At 56.8% G+C, this 17,156-nt stretch overlaps 1 protein-coding gene across 5 annotated transcripts in view; it reads right to left on the reverse strand.

Moving 5' to 3' along the window:
• Positions 1-17,156, reverse strand: part of CCDC88C (coiled-coil domain containing 88C) — a 121,566-nt gene that overhangs the window by 30,249 nt on the left and 74,161 nt on the right. For all 5 annotated transcript variants that reach the window (XM_035719813.2, XM_025442431.3, XM_025442430.3 and 2 more), the window contains 8 exons: positions 16,533-16,677; positions 12,967-13,151; positions 9,209-9,346; positions 7,169-8,239; positions 4,602-4,729; positions 3,404-3,545; positions 2,429-2,620; positions 881-1,042 (listed from right to left, as the gene is read on the reverse strand). In XM_035719813.2, coding sequence (XP_035575706.1) covers positions 881-1,042; positions 2,429-2,620; positions 3,404-3,545; positions 4,602-4,729; positions 7,169-8,239; positions 9,209-9,346; positions 12,967-13,151; positions 16,533-16,677 — 2,163 coding nt within the window. The remainder of the gene's footprint in view (positions 1-880; positions 1,043-2,428; positions 2,621-3,403; positions 3,546-4,601; positions 4,730-7,168; positions 8,240-9,208; positions 9,347-12,966; positions 13,152-16,532; positions 16,678-17,156) is intronic.

The raw sequence follows: 17,156 nt of genomic DNA on the forward strand, positions 1-17,156 counted from the left end.
GGCTCTGGTCCAGTGCCCTTGGGCGCCCTCTTTGACCACTTTTAAAACATCTGTTTTCTGGGATAAGTAGAAAATCCAGAACCACCTAGGAGGCCTGAAAGCTGCCACCAGCCAACCTCACCTAACTGATGTTTATACAACTGCCACCCAACGACACTCAGAATTGCCAGAAGATTCAACAGGGAGCACTGCCTAACTCAGTCTGGCACCAGGATGACCTATCCCCAAACCAGACAAGACACAACCACCGCCACCACCAAAACCCTGACCCAATATCCTATTCTGCTGTTTTAATAGAACATATCCCGACCTCTTTGCCAAACAGTTTCCTATTTATTGTCCTGACCCATGCTGCAGATCCTCAAACACTTGTCTCACCAACAGCACTAATGATGGATTAATTTATTTCCCCACCATCTGTGTCAATCACAAATAAAAACCGACATGTCCAAACAGGTGGCACAGAATACGAGTTTTGCTAGAAGTTCTCAACAGCCTGGCAGCCACATGGCACCCGACTCCCCTCGTGGAGATGAAAAATTCACATCAGTTTAAAAAAAAGGCTCAGCCAGGTGTTACGGTAAAGAAACCTGCTTAACTCTGTGGAGCTCAACTCACTTGAGCCTTGGATCTCCTTCCAAGGCATCCCCAGTAAAATCTCAATGGACTCTGCGAAACAGAGAATCCTGCAAGTCAAAGCAGAGACGCCAAGTGGCCAGCCCTGCAGCTGCACGCATGCTCAGTCATGCAAATGGCTATAAACCTGCACTACCTTCAAAGACCCGAGGCAGGGCTTCCGTGTTTATGAAACCACATATTACTGCACGCCCGGCGTCACGACGAAGAGCCAGCATCAGGTGCTGGTCCCTGGGAGACGCACCTGCAGCTTGGCCGTCTGGGTCTGCAGCGTGGTATTGTGCTCCTGCAGGAAGGCGCTCTGCTTCTGCAGCGTCAGGATCTGAGTGCTGAAGGCCACGTTCTGGGTCTCCAAATGCTGGAGCTGTTCCTTGAGCAGCTGCTTCTCAGCCTGCAGTGCCGCGTTCTAGGGGAAGCGGAAGCATGAGGGCCCCTCGCACACCTGCCTGGCCAAAGCTACCTGGCCCCAGGCCCGGGGCGTATCCAGAACCCTCAGGAGTTTGACGCCTTAGGAACTGAAGCCAGAGTCCACAGGGCAAGAGAAGTAACATGGTTCCCCTCTTGGAAAAGACACAACTGGGTGGGGCAGGAGAAGAGAACTAGTTTTTTCTGTTGTGTGCTTTCCAGACAGAAATGCATGTACGTGATGGGGACGCTGCTTCCAACCTGGAGCATCTGGGCGCAATGCCCAGGCAAGTTGGGGTTAACGCCGAGGCATCTCTTCTCTCTTTGATGCTTGCTTCTGCCCAACACCCCGAGGGTGCCTTTCTGTGAGGCTTCTCCCACGGCACAGGGAGTCCAAGCCCACGACCACCTCATCCTACAAGGTAGTGACAGCAGGTAGTCTCATGTCACATGAGACTGGGAGAGATCGTGTGAAATATGCCACCAACTCGGCCAGGGGCCAGGACACGTGGGGTGTAGCCCCGGGGCTGCCCCTCACTAGCATGGGATGTGGGGTCAAATCTCCACTTTCTCATCTGTCAGATGGTGAAAACCATGACCATGTGTTCCACGAGGTTGTAGCCAGAGCCCAACAGTATCGAGGAGACTAGACGTGTGCTGGTGAACTTCCTCTGTAAAGGGGCAGACAGGGTTTTGGGTTTGCCAGGCAGGTGGTCACCACTCCCACCATGTACCTCTGCCACCACCACCGCGTCGGAAGCCAGCCGCACACAGTATGCAAATAAAGGGGTACCTCTGGTCCAATAAAACTTCATTTACACAAAATCAGGTGGTGGACCACAGAGTACACAGCACTGTGGAACCAGAGGACTGGTGTACGAGCTATAGACCATGTCCAACAGGTGGGCAGACAGGGACTGGCCGTGGGGACCGGGGAGCACACCTCTACCCTCTGGGAAGGCTAACGGGATTGCAAACGAAAAGCAGCTCGTAGGACCTTGCCAGGACAACTCAAGAAGTATTCAACTAGAGAAGGAGCACCTGGGGGCTCCACTGGTTCAGCGTCTGCCTTGGGCTCGGGTCAGGATCCCAGGGTCCTGGGATGGATCCCCGGGTCAGGCTCCCTGCTCAGTGAGGAGCCTGCTTCTCCCTCACCCTCTCTCCCTCTCCGCCTACTTGTGCTCTCTTGCGCTCTGTCTCCCCGCCCTTCTCTCAAATAAAAGCTTAAAAAAAGAAAAGTATTCTACTAGATCTGGATCAATTTGAACAGATTCTGACGTCCTGCGTCCTTCACAGTAAAAAGCCCATGAATGGGACCATCAACAGGGCGCACTCGCCCTCTCATTCTCTCTCTCTCTCAGCGACCGCAGCGGGGCAGCCCACTCACATTCCGCTCCAGCTCGATGGCCCGGTCCTTCACGCGGAGCAGCTCCATGGTGGCTTCTTTGTGGCTGGGCCCCCAGGGCTCCCTGCCCTGGTGAGCGGCGGTGACCGGAGTCTCCACAGGGTGTTTGAAGGAATTGTGTACGTGCTTCCCTTCCTCCTGGTTCTGCCTCAGCAGCTCACACTCAGTCTTCAGCTGCGGATGTGGGAGCAGGACAGCACACTTGGGGCAGGGAGAGGCCAGCCCAGCGTGCTGTGTTCACGGCCAGTGGGCAGCCCTATCCTCCGTGCACCCCACGGCTCCCCGGCACTAGGTGAGCCACACACCTGGCCTTTGCTCTACAAGGAACATGCACAACTCATCCCGTGCTGCCCCTCTTTCCAGAAATCTGCCTCAGCCCCAGCTTCAGCCTCACAACCCTAGCAAGTCCTCACACCTCTGAGCCTCAGCTGCCCAATCCACAACATGGAGGTGAGCCTGGGGACCATGGACCAGGGGACGTCACAAAGGCCCATCTAGCTCTGGAGCTGCCTTGCTCAGATCTCTCATTCAATCCCACAGCCAGGAACTGCACCAAGGCCCCACCGCAGATGCCCGCAGGTGCCTGCAGGGGACATCCTTATGGGGGCCCATGCCTGTCCCACCCGAGCCCACGAGGCCCTAGGACTCTGCTTGGTCCTGCTGCTCACACTTTCACATGGGTTCTCATTCTCATGAGGGTCCCAGATCCTAACAGACTCAGCGCTGCTCTGATGTGGCCTCCTCTACCCCGGGGCCTCTGGTTCACTCAGATTCCATCCACCCTCGCTCGTAGGGTTCTGACGCCAGCACCGCCTCTCCACCCCGCACCCCACCCCACCCCAGAGCCCTGTGGATCAGCACATCTGCTCCAGGAATGGGCTTCCAGGCTGCTCCCCAGGCAAGAGGGAACCCCACTGCTGGGACTCGCAGCTTGCAGCTATAGGGGCCCGACCTTACCACCTGCAGTTCACTCTGGAGCTGGTGGTTCAGGCTGGCTTTCTCTTCCATCTGGGCTTCTAAGAACACAATCTTTTCTTCTTTCATGGCTAACGTTGTTTTTAATGCAGACTCATTTCTACCCTCCAAAATACTGAATTTCCTGAAAAAAATAACAAATACACAACAGTGCTTACCTGTCTCTTCTGCCAACGAGCTCCCCACCTCCCAGCTGCCAACACCCGTCTCCTCCATTAAGCTGTTTTCCCCTTGTAATCCTGCAGCATTTGGCCCAGAAGAGCGATAGGGGCCGCAGCCCATCGCCCAGAGCCCTTTCCGGTGCTTCTCGTGTAGACACACCCTGCAAAGTAACCTCACGGCTGCAGTTTTACAGGCAGAGCCTCAGGGAGGGATGCTCACGGCCATTTTACAGGTGGGGAAACTGAGTCTCACAGAAAGGTTAAGCAATTGGCCCGAGATCTCAGTGCCAGCTAGGTAAGCGGTCAGGTCGGTGTGGCCTTTCAGGGAGTCGTGTGGATCTTGTCAGTTACAAGTCCAGTGGAAGTCCACGGTATTAGATTTCCTTGAGAAATGAGATCATTTTGGAAAGAACTGCAGGCAAAAGATCAACTTTAAGACCTAAAGGGCTGGGGTGGGGGTGAGAGGAAGGAAGAAGCGGGCAGAGCTCAGAGGGTTTGTGTGGCACAGAACCCAGCCTGTACAGATGGTGCCATAAGCAGATACAGGTCATCACAGCCGTTGTCACAACCCACCGGGTGTGCGGCATCAAGCATGAACCGAAAGTCGACTGTGGGCGTTGGTGGTGAGGTGTCAATGGAGGCATGTGGGGGCTAACACGTGCACCGCTCTAGTAGGGGACACGGATACTGATAATGGGGAGGCCATGCCTGGGGTGGGGGGCAGAGGGCATTCAGGAGCTCTCTCTACCTCACCCTTCATTTTGCCTTGAACTTAAACGTGCTCTAAAAAAATCTGTTTAAAAACAAATTAAGAAGCCTTTCCACTGGACACGAGAGAATCCTTTCACTCCTCTCTGGGAATCTCCAGGAAGAAGCCCGGTAACGTAAAGGACACCAGCCCCTGACAAGGACCGCGTGACAATGAGCCCCGAGTTGTGCAGAGTGAACCAAGCTCCGGAGCTGGGGGGTGGGGCTGGCAAGCAGCACAGGGCCTCAGGTCACAGCAGGGAGGTCCTCACGTGTCACCGTGGCTGCTCTCGTCCTGCAGCAGCAAATCCTTGTGGAGGCCGACCTTCTCCAGTCCCTGGCTCAATTTGTCCAGCTCGCTGCTCAGCTGTTGGCTCTTCAGCTTCTCCAGCACCAGGTCCTGCCAGGACAGGGAGTAGGACGGAGAGAGGACTTGTGAGGGACAGGAGCCCAGCAGGGAGGGGCCTGGCACAGGCCCTTATGGAGGCTGAGCAGCTGTCTTCCCAAGTCCCAGCTGACTCAGGTGTCCTGAGGGCAACACAGACTGTTCAACAGGGCCAGGGAGGGCCAGGGATGTCTTCCACAGGGAAGAGCGCAGACGTGCTTTCCCAGCCTCCCCGCACTGAGGCTGACCCCACTACAGGGCAACGCAGCCAGGACGGGGGTCTGAAACACCATTTATGTTAACCTTGATGTAGGGGGTTTGGACACTAATGTAGCTGCCTCTTCCATGGATTGATGCAATTAAATACTACTTGCAAAGAATTTGGAACAGAAAAAAGTACAAAGAGGACAAAGATTTTTTTTTTTTTTTTTGAGGACAAAGATTAAACCCTGGTTTTGGGGCCCCTGGGTGGCTCAGCGGTGGAGCGTTTGCCTTCGGCTCAGGTCGCGACCCCGGAGTCCTGGGATTGAGTTCTGCACTGGGCTCCCTGCAGGGAGCCTGCTTCTCCCTCTGCCTGGGCCACCTTCCTCTTATGTGTCTTGGTCACTCTCCAGGTAGGTACTGCTTACTGCCCAATGCCGCAGCTACCGGTACGTAAGCTGACCCCCCCACCCCCCACCCCCGCTGCCAAATCCTAAGGCCTCCGATGGCAGTGTGACACAGTGGGACTTGCCAAACATTCCACTGCTCCTCCTCCCAAATTTCCCAGCCACCCGGGGACGTGCCGCAGGTCACTTCCTGGCCGCCGTATGTAAGGGCCTGCGTGTGACCCCCCAGCTGTCTCTCTCCTGCCAGAGCAAACTGCCCAAACCCTGCGCTGAGGCGGGGAGCCGTTCATCAAAGCTGCTGAGTCACAGCACAGAGGGCAGGGCCCCCAGGAGTCACCTGGACTCTCGCGAGCGAGGGTGGGAGGGAGAAGCCACAGGGGAGAGGAGCCACTAGGATTCTGGGGTTGTCTGTGACTGCAGTGTAACCAATGTGACGCTTACAGGGGCTAGGATGAGGGGTCGCCCTGTGTTTTCTGTCCCTTCCCACAAGCATACTGACCGGCCTGCACAGAGTCTGCACAGACTTTTTGAACATGGATGCGACTCTGTGCTCACCAAATCTATTTCCTTTTCTTCCCTGACACACAACGAAACACATTTCCCCACCTCACCTGCAGCAGATGTAATTGTTGAGTGGGCTATGCACAGGGGAGCGGGGCCTCTCTCACTCTCGCTCATCTACCTGCGGAAGCCGGAGGGGCCAGCCGAAGACTCCGCCCTGGGGGGAGCCAAGCCACAGAAACCAGGTGCCCCCCTCGCTGCACAGAAGGCTGCCCTCAACAGCTCATTGGACTCCTACATGCGTGAGACCCGGCCTCTGTGCTGCGCCATTCAGATGTTCAAGTCATTTCTTTTTTTTTTTTTAATTTTTTTTCTTTTTTTTTCAAATCATTTCTGAAAGCAGTTTATTCACCTTAAAGTAGTGATCGAAGGCCCAGGTGACCCCATGTGATAAACACCGGAGAAGGAGCAGGACATGGACTCAGCAAGAGACTTTAAAATATTTATACCCTTGGATCCTGTAGTTTCACTTTGAGGAGTACAGCCTGAGAAAAGAGCTATGTGTGCGAGATGCCCCGTGTTATTTAAAACAATGGAAAAAGGGGGGGATACCTGGGTGGCTCAGTGGTTTAGCGCCGCCTTTGGCCCAGGGCATGATCCTGGAGACCCGGGATCAAGCCCCACATCAGGCTCCCTGCATGGAGCCTGCTTCTCCCTCTGCCTGTCTCTGCCTCTCTGTGTGTCTCTCATGAATAAATAAAAAATCATGGAAAAAGGGGACACTCAGGTGGCTCAGAGGTTGAGCATCTGCCTTTGGCTCAGGGCATGACCTAGAGGTCTGGGATCAAGTCCCACATCAGGCTCCCCGCAGAGAGCCTACTTCTTCCTCTGCCTGTGTCTCCGCCTGTGTCTCTCATGAATAAATACATAAAATCTTATAAAAAACAACAAACTGGAAAACCGCCTCCAAAAAGGAATGGCAGTAAACCTATAGGATTAAATACCTCGCAGCCATTAGCAAGCCGAGGCTTAGAGCTTACTGACTGTAATGAGAAAAGGTATAAAAAGCAACACAGAGGAGGTCAGACTGCGGGAAGCAGGATGCTACATGTGGGCTCGATTTACAAACACACATCGGAAGGGATGGAATAAAACGAGCCGGACTACGAGTAGCACTAATCTTGGGGCGGCGAGACCATAAGAGGCAATCTCCCTTTGTTCCTTACACCTGCAGACACTGTCCCGTTTGGCACTGGGGAGGACATACTCAGGGTCACGTCTGTCACGCTCGTGCCACCTGGGGCAGATGCCCGCCTACCCCGCTGCCCTGGCCACCGCAGCTCACCTCTCTCAGGGCGGTCAGCGTTCTTGTGTGCACGGTGACCTGCTTGGTGAGGTCCCTGTTGTCCCTCTCCAGCTCCTTCAGCTTGCTGGCCGCGTCCCTGCAGCGGGCCAGCTCCTTGTCCAGCGCGCGGCTCTCCTTCTCTGCGGCAGACAGCCGGGCGGTGCTGTCGTCCAGGACCGCGTCCTTGAGCTCCACCTGCTGCCACAGCCGCTTCGCCTCCTTCTCCAGCAGCTTCTTGTCCTTCTCCAGCTGGGCTACCTCCTGCTCCAGGGCCTTCCGGTCCTCCTCCGACCTCACTAGCTGCTTGTTGGAGAGCCGCAGGGCCTCCAGGTCGCGCTGCAGGGCCTGGTGTTCGGCCTCCAGCTCCCGGAGCTCCTGCTCCAGGGCCCGGGCCTTCTGGCCACTGCTCTCCACCGTCTGCTGCAGTCGCACGTTCTCGGCGCTCACGCCCTGGTAGCTGAGCTCCAGGCGCTCGGACTTCTTGCTTAGGGCTTTCAGCAGCTCCACGTTCTCCCTCAGCTCCTCCTTCTCCCGCTCGAGCTCCTGGTTCTCCCGCTCAATCTGAGCCATCTTGGCGCTGGTGAAGCGCATGGTCTCCACCATCCGGCGCAGTTCCAGGTTCTCCTCGTCCAGCTGCTTGTTGTCCCGCTCCAGACCCTCGAGCCGCACAGACACGTTCTGCAGAGTGTCCAGCGACTTCCTCAGCTTCCGGTTCTCCAGTGCCAGGCCCCGGCTCTCACGCTCCAGGGTGTCGACCTTCTCGGTGGCCGTCTTCAGGGAGGCCACCTTCTGGGCCAGCTTCTCGTTCTCCTTCTCCAGCCGGTGCAGCTCCTTCTCCAGCTCTTCCACCCGCTCCACCTTCTCCTTCACCTGCTCAAAGTCCTTCTGCAGCTGATGCTTCTCAAATTCCAGCTTGCTGAGCCTGCTGCTGGTCTCTGTCACTGTCTGGTGCAGCGCCTTGTTCTCTTTCTCGATGTCCTTTGCACGGGCCTCGCCGCTGACCTGTGCCCTCTCCCGTAATGACCACACCGTCTGGTTGAGGTGATCCTTTTCTTGCTCAAGATCCTTGATCTGCAGAGAAAGGCAAACGGGCATGACATGGCTATTGCACGGATGCAGTTCAGTGATCAGGGTCCAGGCTGGGAGGCTGAAGCACAGACCCCCTGGAAGAGCCCCACCCCCACCCTGGCACAGTCCCATTTCCCAGGGGCCCAGTATGGACATGAGATAAAGGGCCACTCACTGCGTGATTCAGAAACGTGACCCACAGCTCTCCCAGTGATTGAGAACAATGAAGGAGATTTCCCTGGTGCTTTTCACCCGATGACCTGGGCTCGCCCCCATGGCCTCCCCTTACACCTCTCTCCCCCAGCAGATGCTGCAGGTGATCTTCTCTCTGCCTGGAGCACTCCTCTTCCCCGCCCTACAGACCAGCTCTGCATGATGGTCCCTGCACTGAAGGTCAGCATCCCTGGCTCCTCCCGGTCCTGCAGGACTCAGGGTGACTGTCAGCTCTGTGACTCCAATATGCCCGGCACCCAGCAGGACGCTTTCCCTGGGCATCACCACCTTCTTCCCGCCCATAGCTTGGGGACAGCAGAGCAGGACAAGAGTGGTCTGGCTTCTGGCTGGCATTGCTGAGCCACTGGGACCACCCACTCTGGACTCCTTGTGGTGGTCAGCCACACAAAGCCCGGAGGCCGGCCAGGGCTCTCTGCTGAGACACCGTGGACACATGCGACTGGGCCAGCACCTGGTCATGCAGGGCTGTGCTGGATGCTGCAGGACATGGCAGCCTGCTGACCTCCGCCCACCTGCCATGAGTACTTTCTCCCTCCTCTTCCAAATCCTGACAGTCACACCAGGACTGCCGACATCCCTGAGAGGCCAAATCCGACCTCCGCTCCTCCATGGCCGGTTGAGAACTGCTGGTCTGAGGAGCAGCTCAGCCAGGTAAGTGGTAACCCGCGTATCAGCCCACAATTCCTGGGTAACGGCCCTAACTTGGGGCAGGAGCATCCGTCCTGGAGGCGCACCCACCTGCCTGGCTCTGTCAGCCTTCAGCGTCTCCATGTCACTCTGCAGCTGCTCCTTCTCCTTGATCAGCTCCTCGCTGAGGGTCTCTAAGTCCTGGTTGCTCTGCTTCTCTCTCTCCAGCTGGGTCTGTAACTTTTCAATCTGCAGAACCAAGAGGCCCAGCCCGGGCAGAGGTCAGTGTCACAAGGTGAACAACATTTTACAAAAACCCCCGAAAACCCTGTCAGCTTCACAGAATACGTGGGCAGGTCTCTTCTCGAGGAAACACCCAGGGGTGTTCCATAGCAACCTCAGCTCTTAGCCCACACTTGGCACCTCTGGCTCCAGGAGGAAGGGAAAGGCCTGGCACCAACCCTGCTCCTGATCCTCACCGCTGTACTCTCAAGCCCCACCTCGTCCCCCAGCCCCCAAGGTCTGGCGCCTCTAACTCAGGCCTTGTCTACCTGCCCAAAGGTCAGACCCCACACTCCAGGGGCTACCAGCCACCACCTATGGCTGCCCTGCAGGGGCGTCACACTCACCCCTCTCCCACCCTGCCCTCTCCCTTCACGACAGCCGCCTCGGTTGGTGACGCTCCTATCCACCCAGCTGCTCATGGTGGTCCTCGGACACACCCCTCCTTCCTCTCTCCTCCTCCAGGTCCTGTCCTCTCTATGGCAGCTCTCTTTCATGGCTCAATGCCTGCCCCAGGCCAGACTACGTTGCTTCTTGCCTGGACACCTCCCAGGCTCCAAACACTCCTGCTGGGACCCACCAGCACCCATCCTTCCCAGACATGAACCGCCTAGTTCATTGTGCCTGACACCCTGAGAGCATGGGGACGTGGATTCCGACGATGCAGGCTGAGGGTAGGGCCTACCACTCGGCTCCCGGGCAATGGCTGTGTTGCTGTTTGCAGTGTGAGGGCTTCAGGGGAGCTGCTGTCCCTTCCTGCCAACGCCAAGCTCCTTATCACTGGGGATGGGAGTTGGGAGAGAGGCACGGGCTGGCATAAGAGGGATGAGGCTCCAGAGTCTGGTCCCTTGCTGCCAACGACAGGACCGCAAGCAAGTTTCTTTAATCCATGTGGGGCTCCATCAGCACGAAGTGCTCAGCACACACCTGGCAGGTGACCCTCCCTGAGGGTGTGTTGGCAGTTATTACCAACCATCACCAGGACGACTCTGGGCCAGAGGAGCTAAGTGATTTGCCCAGGGCCTTACAGTGACAAGTGGAGCCGGGGGCTCAGGAGGGGTGCCAGGCAGTGGACACACAGTGGGTAACCTCAGCCTGTTTTCGTGCACAGTCGGGGGGCCTGCGGTGTGTGCCCTGGGCCCCCCTGGCTTGCTCCCTGACCTGTTAATCTGTGACCCCCACTGCCCCTTCCCTCCCAGAGAAGCACATCTTATTCCAACCTTTGCGTTTCTCGCTGTTGCTGTTTCTAGTTTGAAGACACAATCTGCCCACCTCCCACCTCCCGCTGCTGGATGTCCATCGTCATCATTCCCCCGTTCTGGTTCTTTCGGCCCTGGAACTGGAGCCCTGACTGTTATCCATCCCTGAGGGTCTGCAGTTACCCTGGGGGAGCTCACTGGGCTCAGGAGTGAGCCAGCCGCAGCCCTGAGAGGGCTTTCCATCCTCCCTCAAGTACCTGGCTCAGCATGTGGGTGCCAGGGACCTTCCTCTCAGTCCTGGGGATGTATGCACCCCCAAAGGGTTGTCCTCCTCCCTCTGAAAATAAGGATTATTTACCTCTTGGCTCAGGATGTGAACCCTCATGACATCAACACAAAGTTATTGCATGAGAATGAGGCCGTTTCTCTAAGGTCTGTGGCAGTTTCATGAGTTAGGGGGCGGATATTCGCTTTGGGGGATGACCGTTCCCACAGACTCACAAACCCAAGCAAGCTTACAGCCTGGGCTATACCAGGGATGGTGAGAGAGCCAGGCTGGCCCAGCAGTCGGAGCCTCCAGGGCCCTGTGTCCTGGCTGGCCCCTGTCCTTGCCTTGCAGACACCTTCCTGAGTGGCAACCCCAGGCAGAGCCTGCCCCTGTTCCGGGAACGTCAGTGTCAAAGCTGCGTCCCCTGTGGGGCTCAGCCAAGCTGCTGGGTCACCTATAGACTAAGAAATGCCAGCTGGTGGCCAAGACACAGCCCGCAGAGAGGAGAAGAGCAGAGTGAAGCAACCAAGGTCAGGGAAGGTAAATTCAAGGTGAGTCGAGGGGCTCCTGCCTCCAGCGTTGTGTGCCACGTGGTGTATGGAGCACACACAAGCACCCGCACGAGTCAGAGCAGAGGCAGCCAGACCTGGGCAGGCCGAATGGGACAGGCCGAAAGGCGTTCCAGCCGGCACCAGACACAGGATGGCTCTGGTCTGAGGAGACTACACATCCCCTCTACCAGGAATGCAGTGCCAAGACCTGCCTCCCATGGGCTGGGGCCGGGGAAGGCTGGCGTCCCCTCGGGGAGCCAATGCATGGAAGCAGGAGGGGCGGTGCTGAGCCACGGGGGCTCAGGAGGGGTGCCAGGCAGGGCGGTGCTCACTGCCAGGCCTGCCTGTGCAGAGGAGCGGCTGGGGTGGCCGCAGGGATGGGCAGGGGAAGTCCCAGTCATCTCCTCTGAGGCTGGCTGGGAGCCGGGCCAGCGAGGTCACACTGCAGCTTTGGATGGCAGACCATGGGGACCTGCAGAGTTGAAGGTTCTCATCTCTCTAAAGGTCAACGTGTTTTATCTTGGCTGAGGTCAGGCTGCCATTTATAGAGACATTTCCTGTGCTTCGACCGTGTGAATCTAAGGTCTCAAACCATCTAGACGCCTTCCATCTGCCATTCTGCATTTGGAGCTGGGGCTCCAGACGGGGTGTTTTCCACTCTCCTCTGGGAGACGACATGCTTCCTGGCACCTACCACACTGGCTGCAGGGCCCACAGTGCTTCAAAGGGACAAAAAGGGAGGGCCACAGAGCCTGGGAGCCCCAGGAGGGGACTGCGGAGAGCCTTTCACGGGGTCCATACCAAGCCCTGGCTCTTCCCCCTGCCAGCACAGCCTCAGTCGACGATGCCGGAAGGGCCTGTGGGCAGGACACACACCCAGACACCTGCAAGCGTCAGTCCTGCGTGGTTGCCGGCCAGCCCCAGCACTCCTGCGCTCTCCCCTCGTTGGAATCCGGCAGCTGGCGTGTTCAGAGCCCACCACACAGCTGCGCTATACCAAAGCCCTGTGACCTACACGTGGAGGCCACCCCCAGATCTCCACAGCCCCTTCGAGCCCCTGAGACCGCACCCCCGGGATGTACAGGGGTCCTCATACCTACGGGACGATAACAGCAAGCCTCCGTGCGTCCTGCCAGAGGTCACAACCCACAGCCGTTCTGAAGGGCAAGTCCTTGCTCTCATCCCACTAACCAAGTGCAAGAAGTGAGTTCTGGCTTTGTTTTACCACCAGCAATGCCCTGAGCTGGTCTGCCAGCATCCCCTACACGCACACACACTTCCATCACTGCTTCCTCTCCCTGTGCCCCGTCCTGTGCTTTTTACCAGTCCTGTGTGTTTCTATGGAGCCTTTCCTGGGTGCCAGACCCTCTGCCTATGCTGAGTCCTATAACCCTCACCACCCCGTTAACCCCATTCTACAGATGAAGACAAGACACATGAGGTCAAGTCCCACTGGGGCCACACCCTCAAAGCACTGGTACAGGGACAAGCCAGGCTGTGCTCTCGTCTGTCTGTTACAACGGACCACGGCTGCGCCCGGCTGAACCTGCCAATGAGGGCCGGGGTTACCTTCTTGCTGAGCTGCTGATTCTCCTTCTCCAGCTCCCCGCTCTTCAGGCTGCTCTCCTCCAATGCCAGGGATGCGTCCCGCAGCCCCTGGATGGTGCTCTGGAGGCTCTGGTTCTCCTTCTCCAGCTTCAGGATGCGGCTGGAGGCACATTCGTTCAGCTCGAACACAAATGACTTCCTGGAGGCTAAAGCGCAAGATTGGGTCAGAGGCCGGTTTCCAGGAGCCTCTGCTTCCACTCTCCACCCCCAGCCTGGAAATGAGGCCACTGGCCCCCACACCCCACATCTGAGGGGCCCAATAGGGGCTCCCAGGGGCATCACCCCCTATTCATATGACGCTGCTGTGGTCAGCACCCCAGTGTCCCTCAGGCAGGTACGGTCCTGCTGGCTCTGCTGGGGTTGGTCAGGGGACCAAGTGCAACTAGAGAAGAAAGCAGGTCATGGCGAAGGAGCCAGTGCAGAAGGTACAGACTGCGGAGAACCATTCCTGCAAGCTGCTAACCAGACTGGGCAGCTAGAGGACCGCAGAGACCAACAGAGATGGCAAACAGGTGACCTGTGTTGCACCAGCTCTGGGAGGCTCAGCGGGAGGCGTGGGGTGATCGACTAGCTATGTCTGCCACGAGCAGCAGGTGGCCAGGGGGGTCTGTAGGCCCAGGACTGGCCATCCTTCAGGTGGACGTTCTGCAATCTCACAACCGTACTGCAGGAAAAAAAAAAACTGAAATGTATGTGTAAAATATGGTTTAAAATTCTAAGTGAGATGAAAATGTGAGCTAAAGATGGAGAAAGGCAGATGATCTCTGCTTCTAAACAGCTCAAACACAGGTGAAGAAGGGGGCAGGAGTCAGGAACGGGGGTTCTTGGCCCCTTCCTGCCTCAGCAGGTGAATGGCATTGGGTAACTCAAGGGGCTTTTTGGGAAAGAAAAAAGGAATGTATGTGAAAGCCCTTGGAAGGAGGAATCAGACTGGAGTGGGGGTGTGTGGGTGCCTGGGTGGCTCCATTGGTGAAGCGTCAGCCTTCAGCTCAGGGCATGATCCTGGGGTCCTGGGATCCAGCCCCTTGTCAGGCTCCCTGCTCAGCGGGGAGTCTGCTCCTCCCTCTGCCCCTCCCCTGTTTGTACACTGTCTCTCAAATAAATAAATAAAATCTTAAAAAAATAAAAAGAAAGGGATCAGAGTTGTCCTGTCCTCTGTCCCATCAGGAGCATACATGCTCAGCTCTGGGAGCCTGACCACACCATGTGGCCAAGGCAGCCTTCCCTGCCTGGTTCCTATTCGTTACACCAGGGGCTGGGTGGATGCACGGGCTGGCTCTCATAGCAAAGCACACGAAGCTAGAAACACAACATGCTGGGTTTCAATCCTCTGCATGACCCTAAGAACTAGAAGGCATCTGCATCCCACCGAGTTCTCCTCATCCACCAAGACGGCAGAACAGACCCAACAAACTCATGTCCAAACGACCCCAGGCAACAGCAGGCAGGCAGCAGTGGAGGTGGACAGGGCGTCCGTGGGGCTGACCACCCCGGCGCCAGCGTGCACACATGCTCGCAACATAGAAAAATGCATGGAGGGCTGTGTCTTGAAACTAGCCTGACCTCACACCCTGCTGACTCAGAGAGAACCTGTGGTCCCTCGGACAGGACCCTCTGCAGCATCCAGGGGAAAAAATAACATTTTTAAATTGTGGTGAAACACACAGAATATAAAATGCACCATTTCAATTAATTCCTGGTGTATAGCACTGTGGCATCAGATACATTCTCACTGTCCTACAGCTGCGCCTGCCCACCCACCTCCAGACTTTGTCATCACTCCAACTGAAGTTCTACATTCAGAAGCAGTGTGAAGGGGCCACGAGTCAAACAATGGAATTGATTCTAAGCCTTATTTCCTCTTCCGTGAAAGACGGTGCCTCAGAGACCATGATGAGGACACAACAGTGTATCACGAAAACCACTGATGGCTCCTTACCAAGTGCTATGCTCATTAGCACTCCCAGCTATCAGTCGTGGGATGGGTGCGTGTGTGCACATGTGTATGTGTGTGTGGGGGGAGGTTTTAATACAAGAAGAGGAAAGGTACCCTTTCGAGAGTGCCTGCGCCAGACACAGCATAATGCTTCACTAGCTCCTGTCACTGTATACCCACGGCAATTCTGTGAGGGGGGGCTTCGTCACCCCCGTTTTGCAGATAAGGAAACCGAGGCTTAAAGGAGGTCACCTGGCCAACTAGTTCTGACTCAAGAAGCTACCACCCCGGTACGCGCACAAGTACGGGTGGGCTCTGCTCCTGTTACACCACCGCTCAAACCAATGCCCCTTAGGTCCCGGCTGCGCACCAGGGGTTGGAAACACCGAGGGGAATCATATCCTTTGACCTGAAGGGCTCACATACGTCCTGAGGAGCGTGAACAGGCAGGCTCCAGGTGCCCACAGCCCTGCTCTCTCACTGGAACATGCACGGCCCGAACTGGCCCCGGGAAGCCCGCACCACCTCTCTGCTCCGCCAGGGGGCAGAGGTCCACCCCCGTGGGCCTGGACTCCCAGAGCAGGGAATCCGGATGACCCCTCCCAGACCCCAGCAGACCCCACCCAGACCCCACTGCAGACCCCAGCAGAGACCCCAGACCCCACCGCAGACCCCAGACCTCAACCACAGACCCCAGACCCCACCGCAGCACGACGCCTGGAACATGCACACAACTAACTTTTCACCCAGATTAACAGTTTACTGAACTGATCGTAGGTTCAGAGCCTGAGGAACCCTCCAGCTGCTTCCGGCAATCTTTCCCATTGAGCTCAGGGACATTTACTAGAATTGACCAGGCCACCCCAACCAGCTGAGGCCCTACCGACACCCTGTAAAGTTCTGAGCACACGTTCCCTGGCGCTATCAGGTGCATATGTACTATTTCTGAACAAAGGAACTGGCTTATTGTTTGCGCAGGGCTGGGGCTTCCTGCTGCAGCGCTAACTGCTGCCCCACCCACCCGCCCCGGCGAACACGTTTCTGGGTGCTGGGCAGTGGGGCCGCACAAGCATGGAGCACCAGGCGGGGGAGGAAGAGGCCCGGGGCCTGGGAGGAGCAGCCACTCAGCCATCCCCACCCAGAGAGGCAGAAAACACACTGCATCCATCTTGCCCAATTATGCAAATGAGCAGAGCAAATAATGCCCAGGGCACATTTATAGTGGAGATTAATGACCACTGGGGATGTCACCTGCCACACAGGGCTTTCAACCATCCACAGATAAGCCTAACACGTCCTCTGGGTGTCAGCAGGCTGTAATCTGGAAGCTCCGGGGACTGTCCATATGGGAAATGAGAAAGCTGGCAACACTTAATTTGCATTTTATGTCCTGACACCAAGGCAGCCAGACCCCTCGTGTCCTCCTTGGGCAGAACTGCAATGAAACCGTTCCAAACAGCACTTGAAGGAAATCCTATTTACTTGGGGCGAATGGAGAGGCTGACAGGGAGGATTCTGGGCCAAGCATTCAGCTCCCTGGATGAGGAAGAAGCTGCAGCCAGGCGGACTCGAGACCCCCCGCACTACCCACCATCGGACAGGTCTGCGTTCTTGGACAGCTGCTCCAGCTCCCAGCCGAGATGGGCGGACTCGTTCATGCTCTGCTTCTGGGCGATCTCCAGGACCATATTTTCTTCCAGCAGCTCCTCAATCCGCTTCTTGTCTGTGTCCCGGTCCTGGTGCAGGGAGAGGGGAGGCATGAAATACCAGCCCTCACGTCCCACCCTCATTCTCCCCAGGATGAAGGGACGCCATGCATCTGCTCACTTCCAAAAAAAACAAAACAAAACAAACAAACAAACACAAAACAAAATTTAAAACACCCCATAGCTTCAAGGAAATGTCTCCAATGCAGGGCCAGCTGTGGGCATTACAGCCACACAAAGGTCACCTGCCCCGGTGACCTAGGTGACGGATGGAGCCCTGAGGTCTCTAACAGAAGGCCGTCAGGACAAAGTGCCGTACCGTGCAGAGCTTTAATGCAGGTACCATGAGGAAGGGCAGTTCTGTGGTCCCAGAGCAGGCCCAACACGTGCTGAGGCTCCCAGATCCCAGGTCACCCCGCACCGAGGCGGCCACCCTTCTTGGAACACACACACCCATACACTCGCCCTTACAGAGAAGCATGAGCACTCAAGTCCTGTCTCGTGGGCGC

Source organism: Canis lupus, chromosome 8, assembly GCF_003254725.2.
Source record: "Canis lupus dingo isolate Sandy chromosome 8, ASM325472v2, whole genome shotgun sequence".
NCBI lineage: Eukaryota > Metazoa > Chordata > Mammalia > Carnivora > Canidae > Canis > Canis lupus.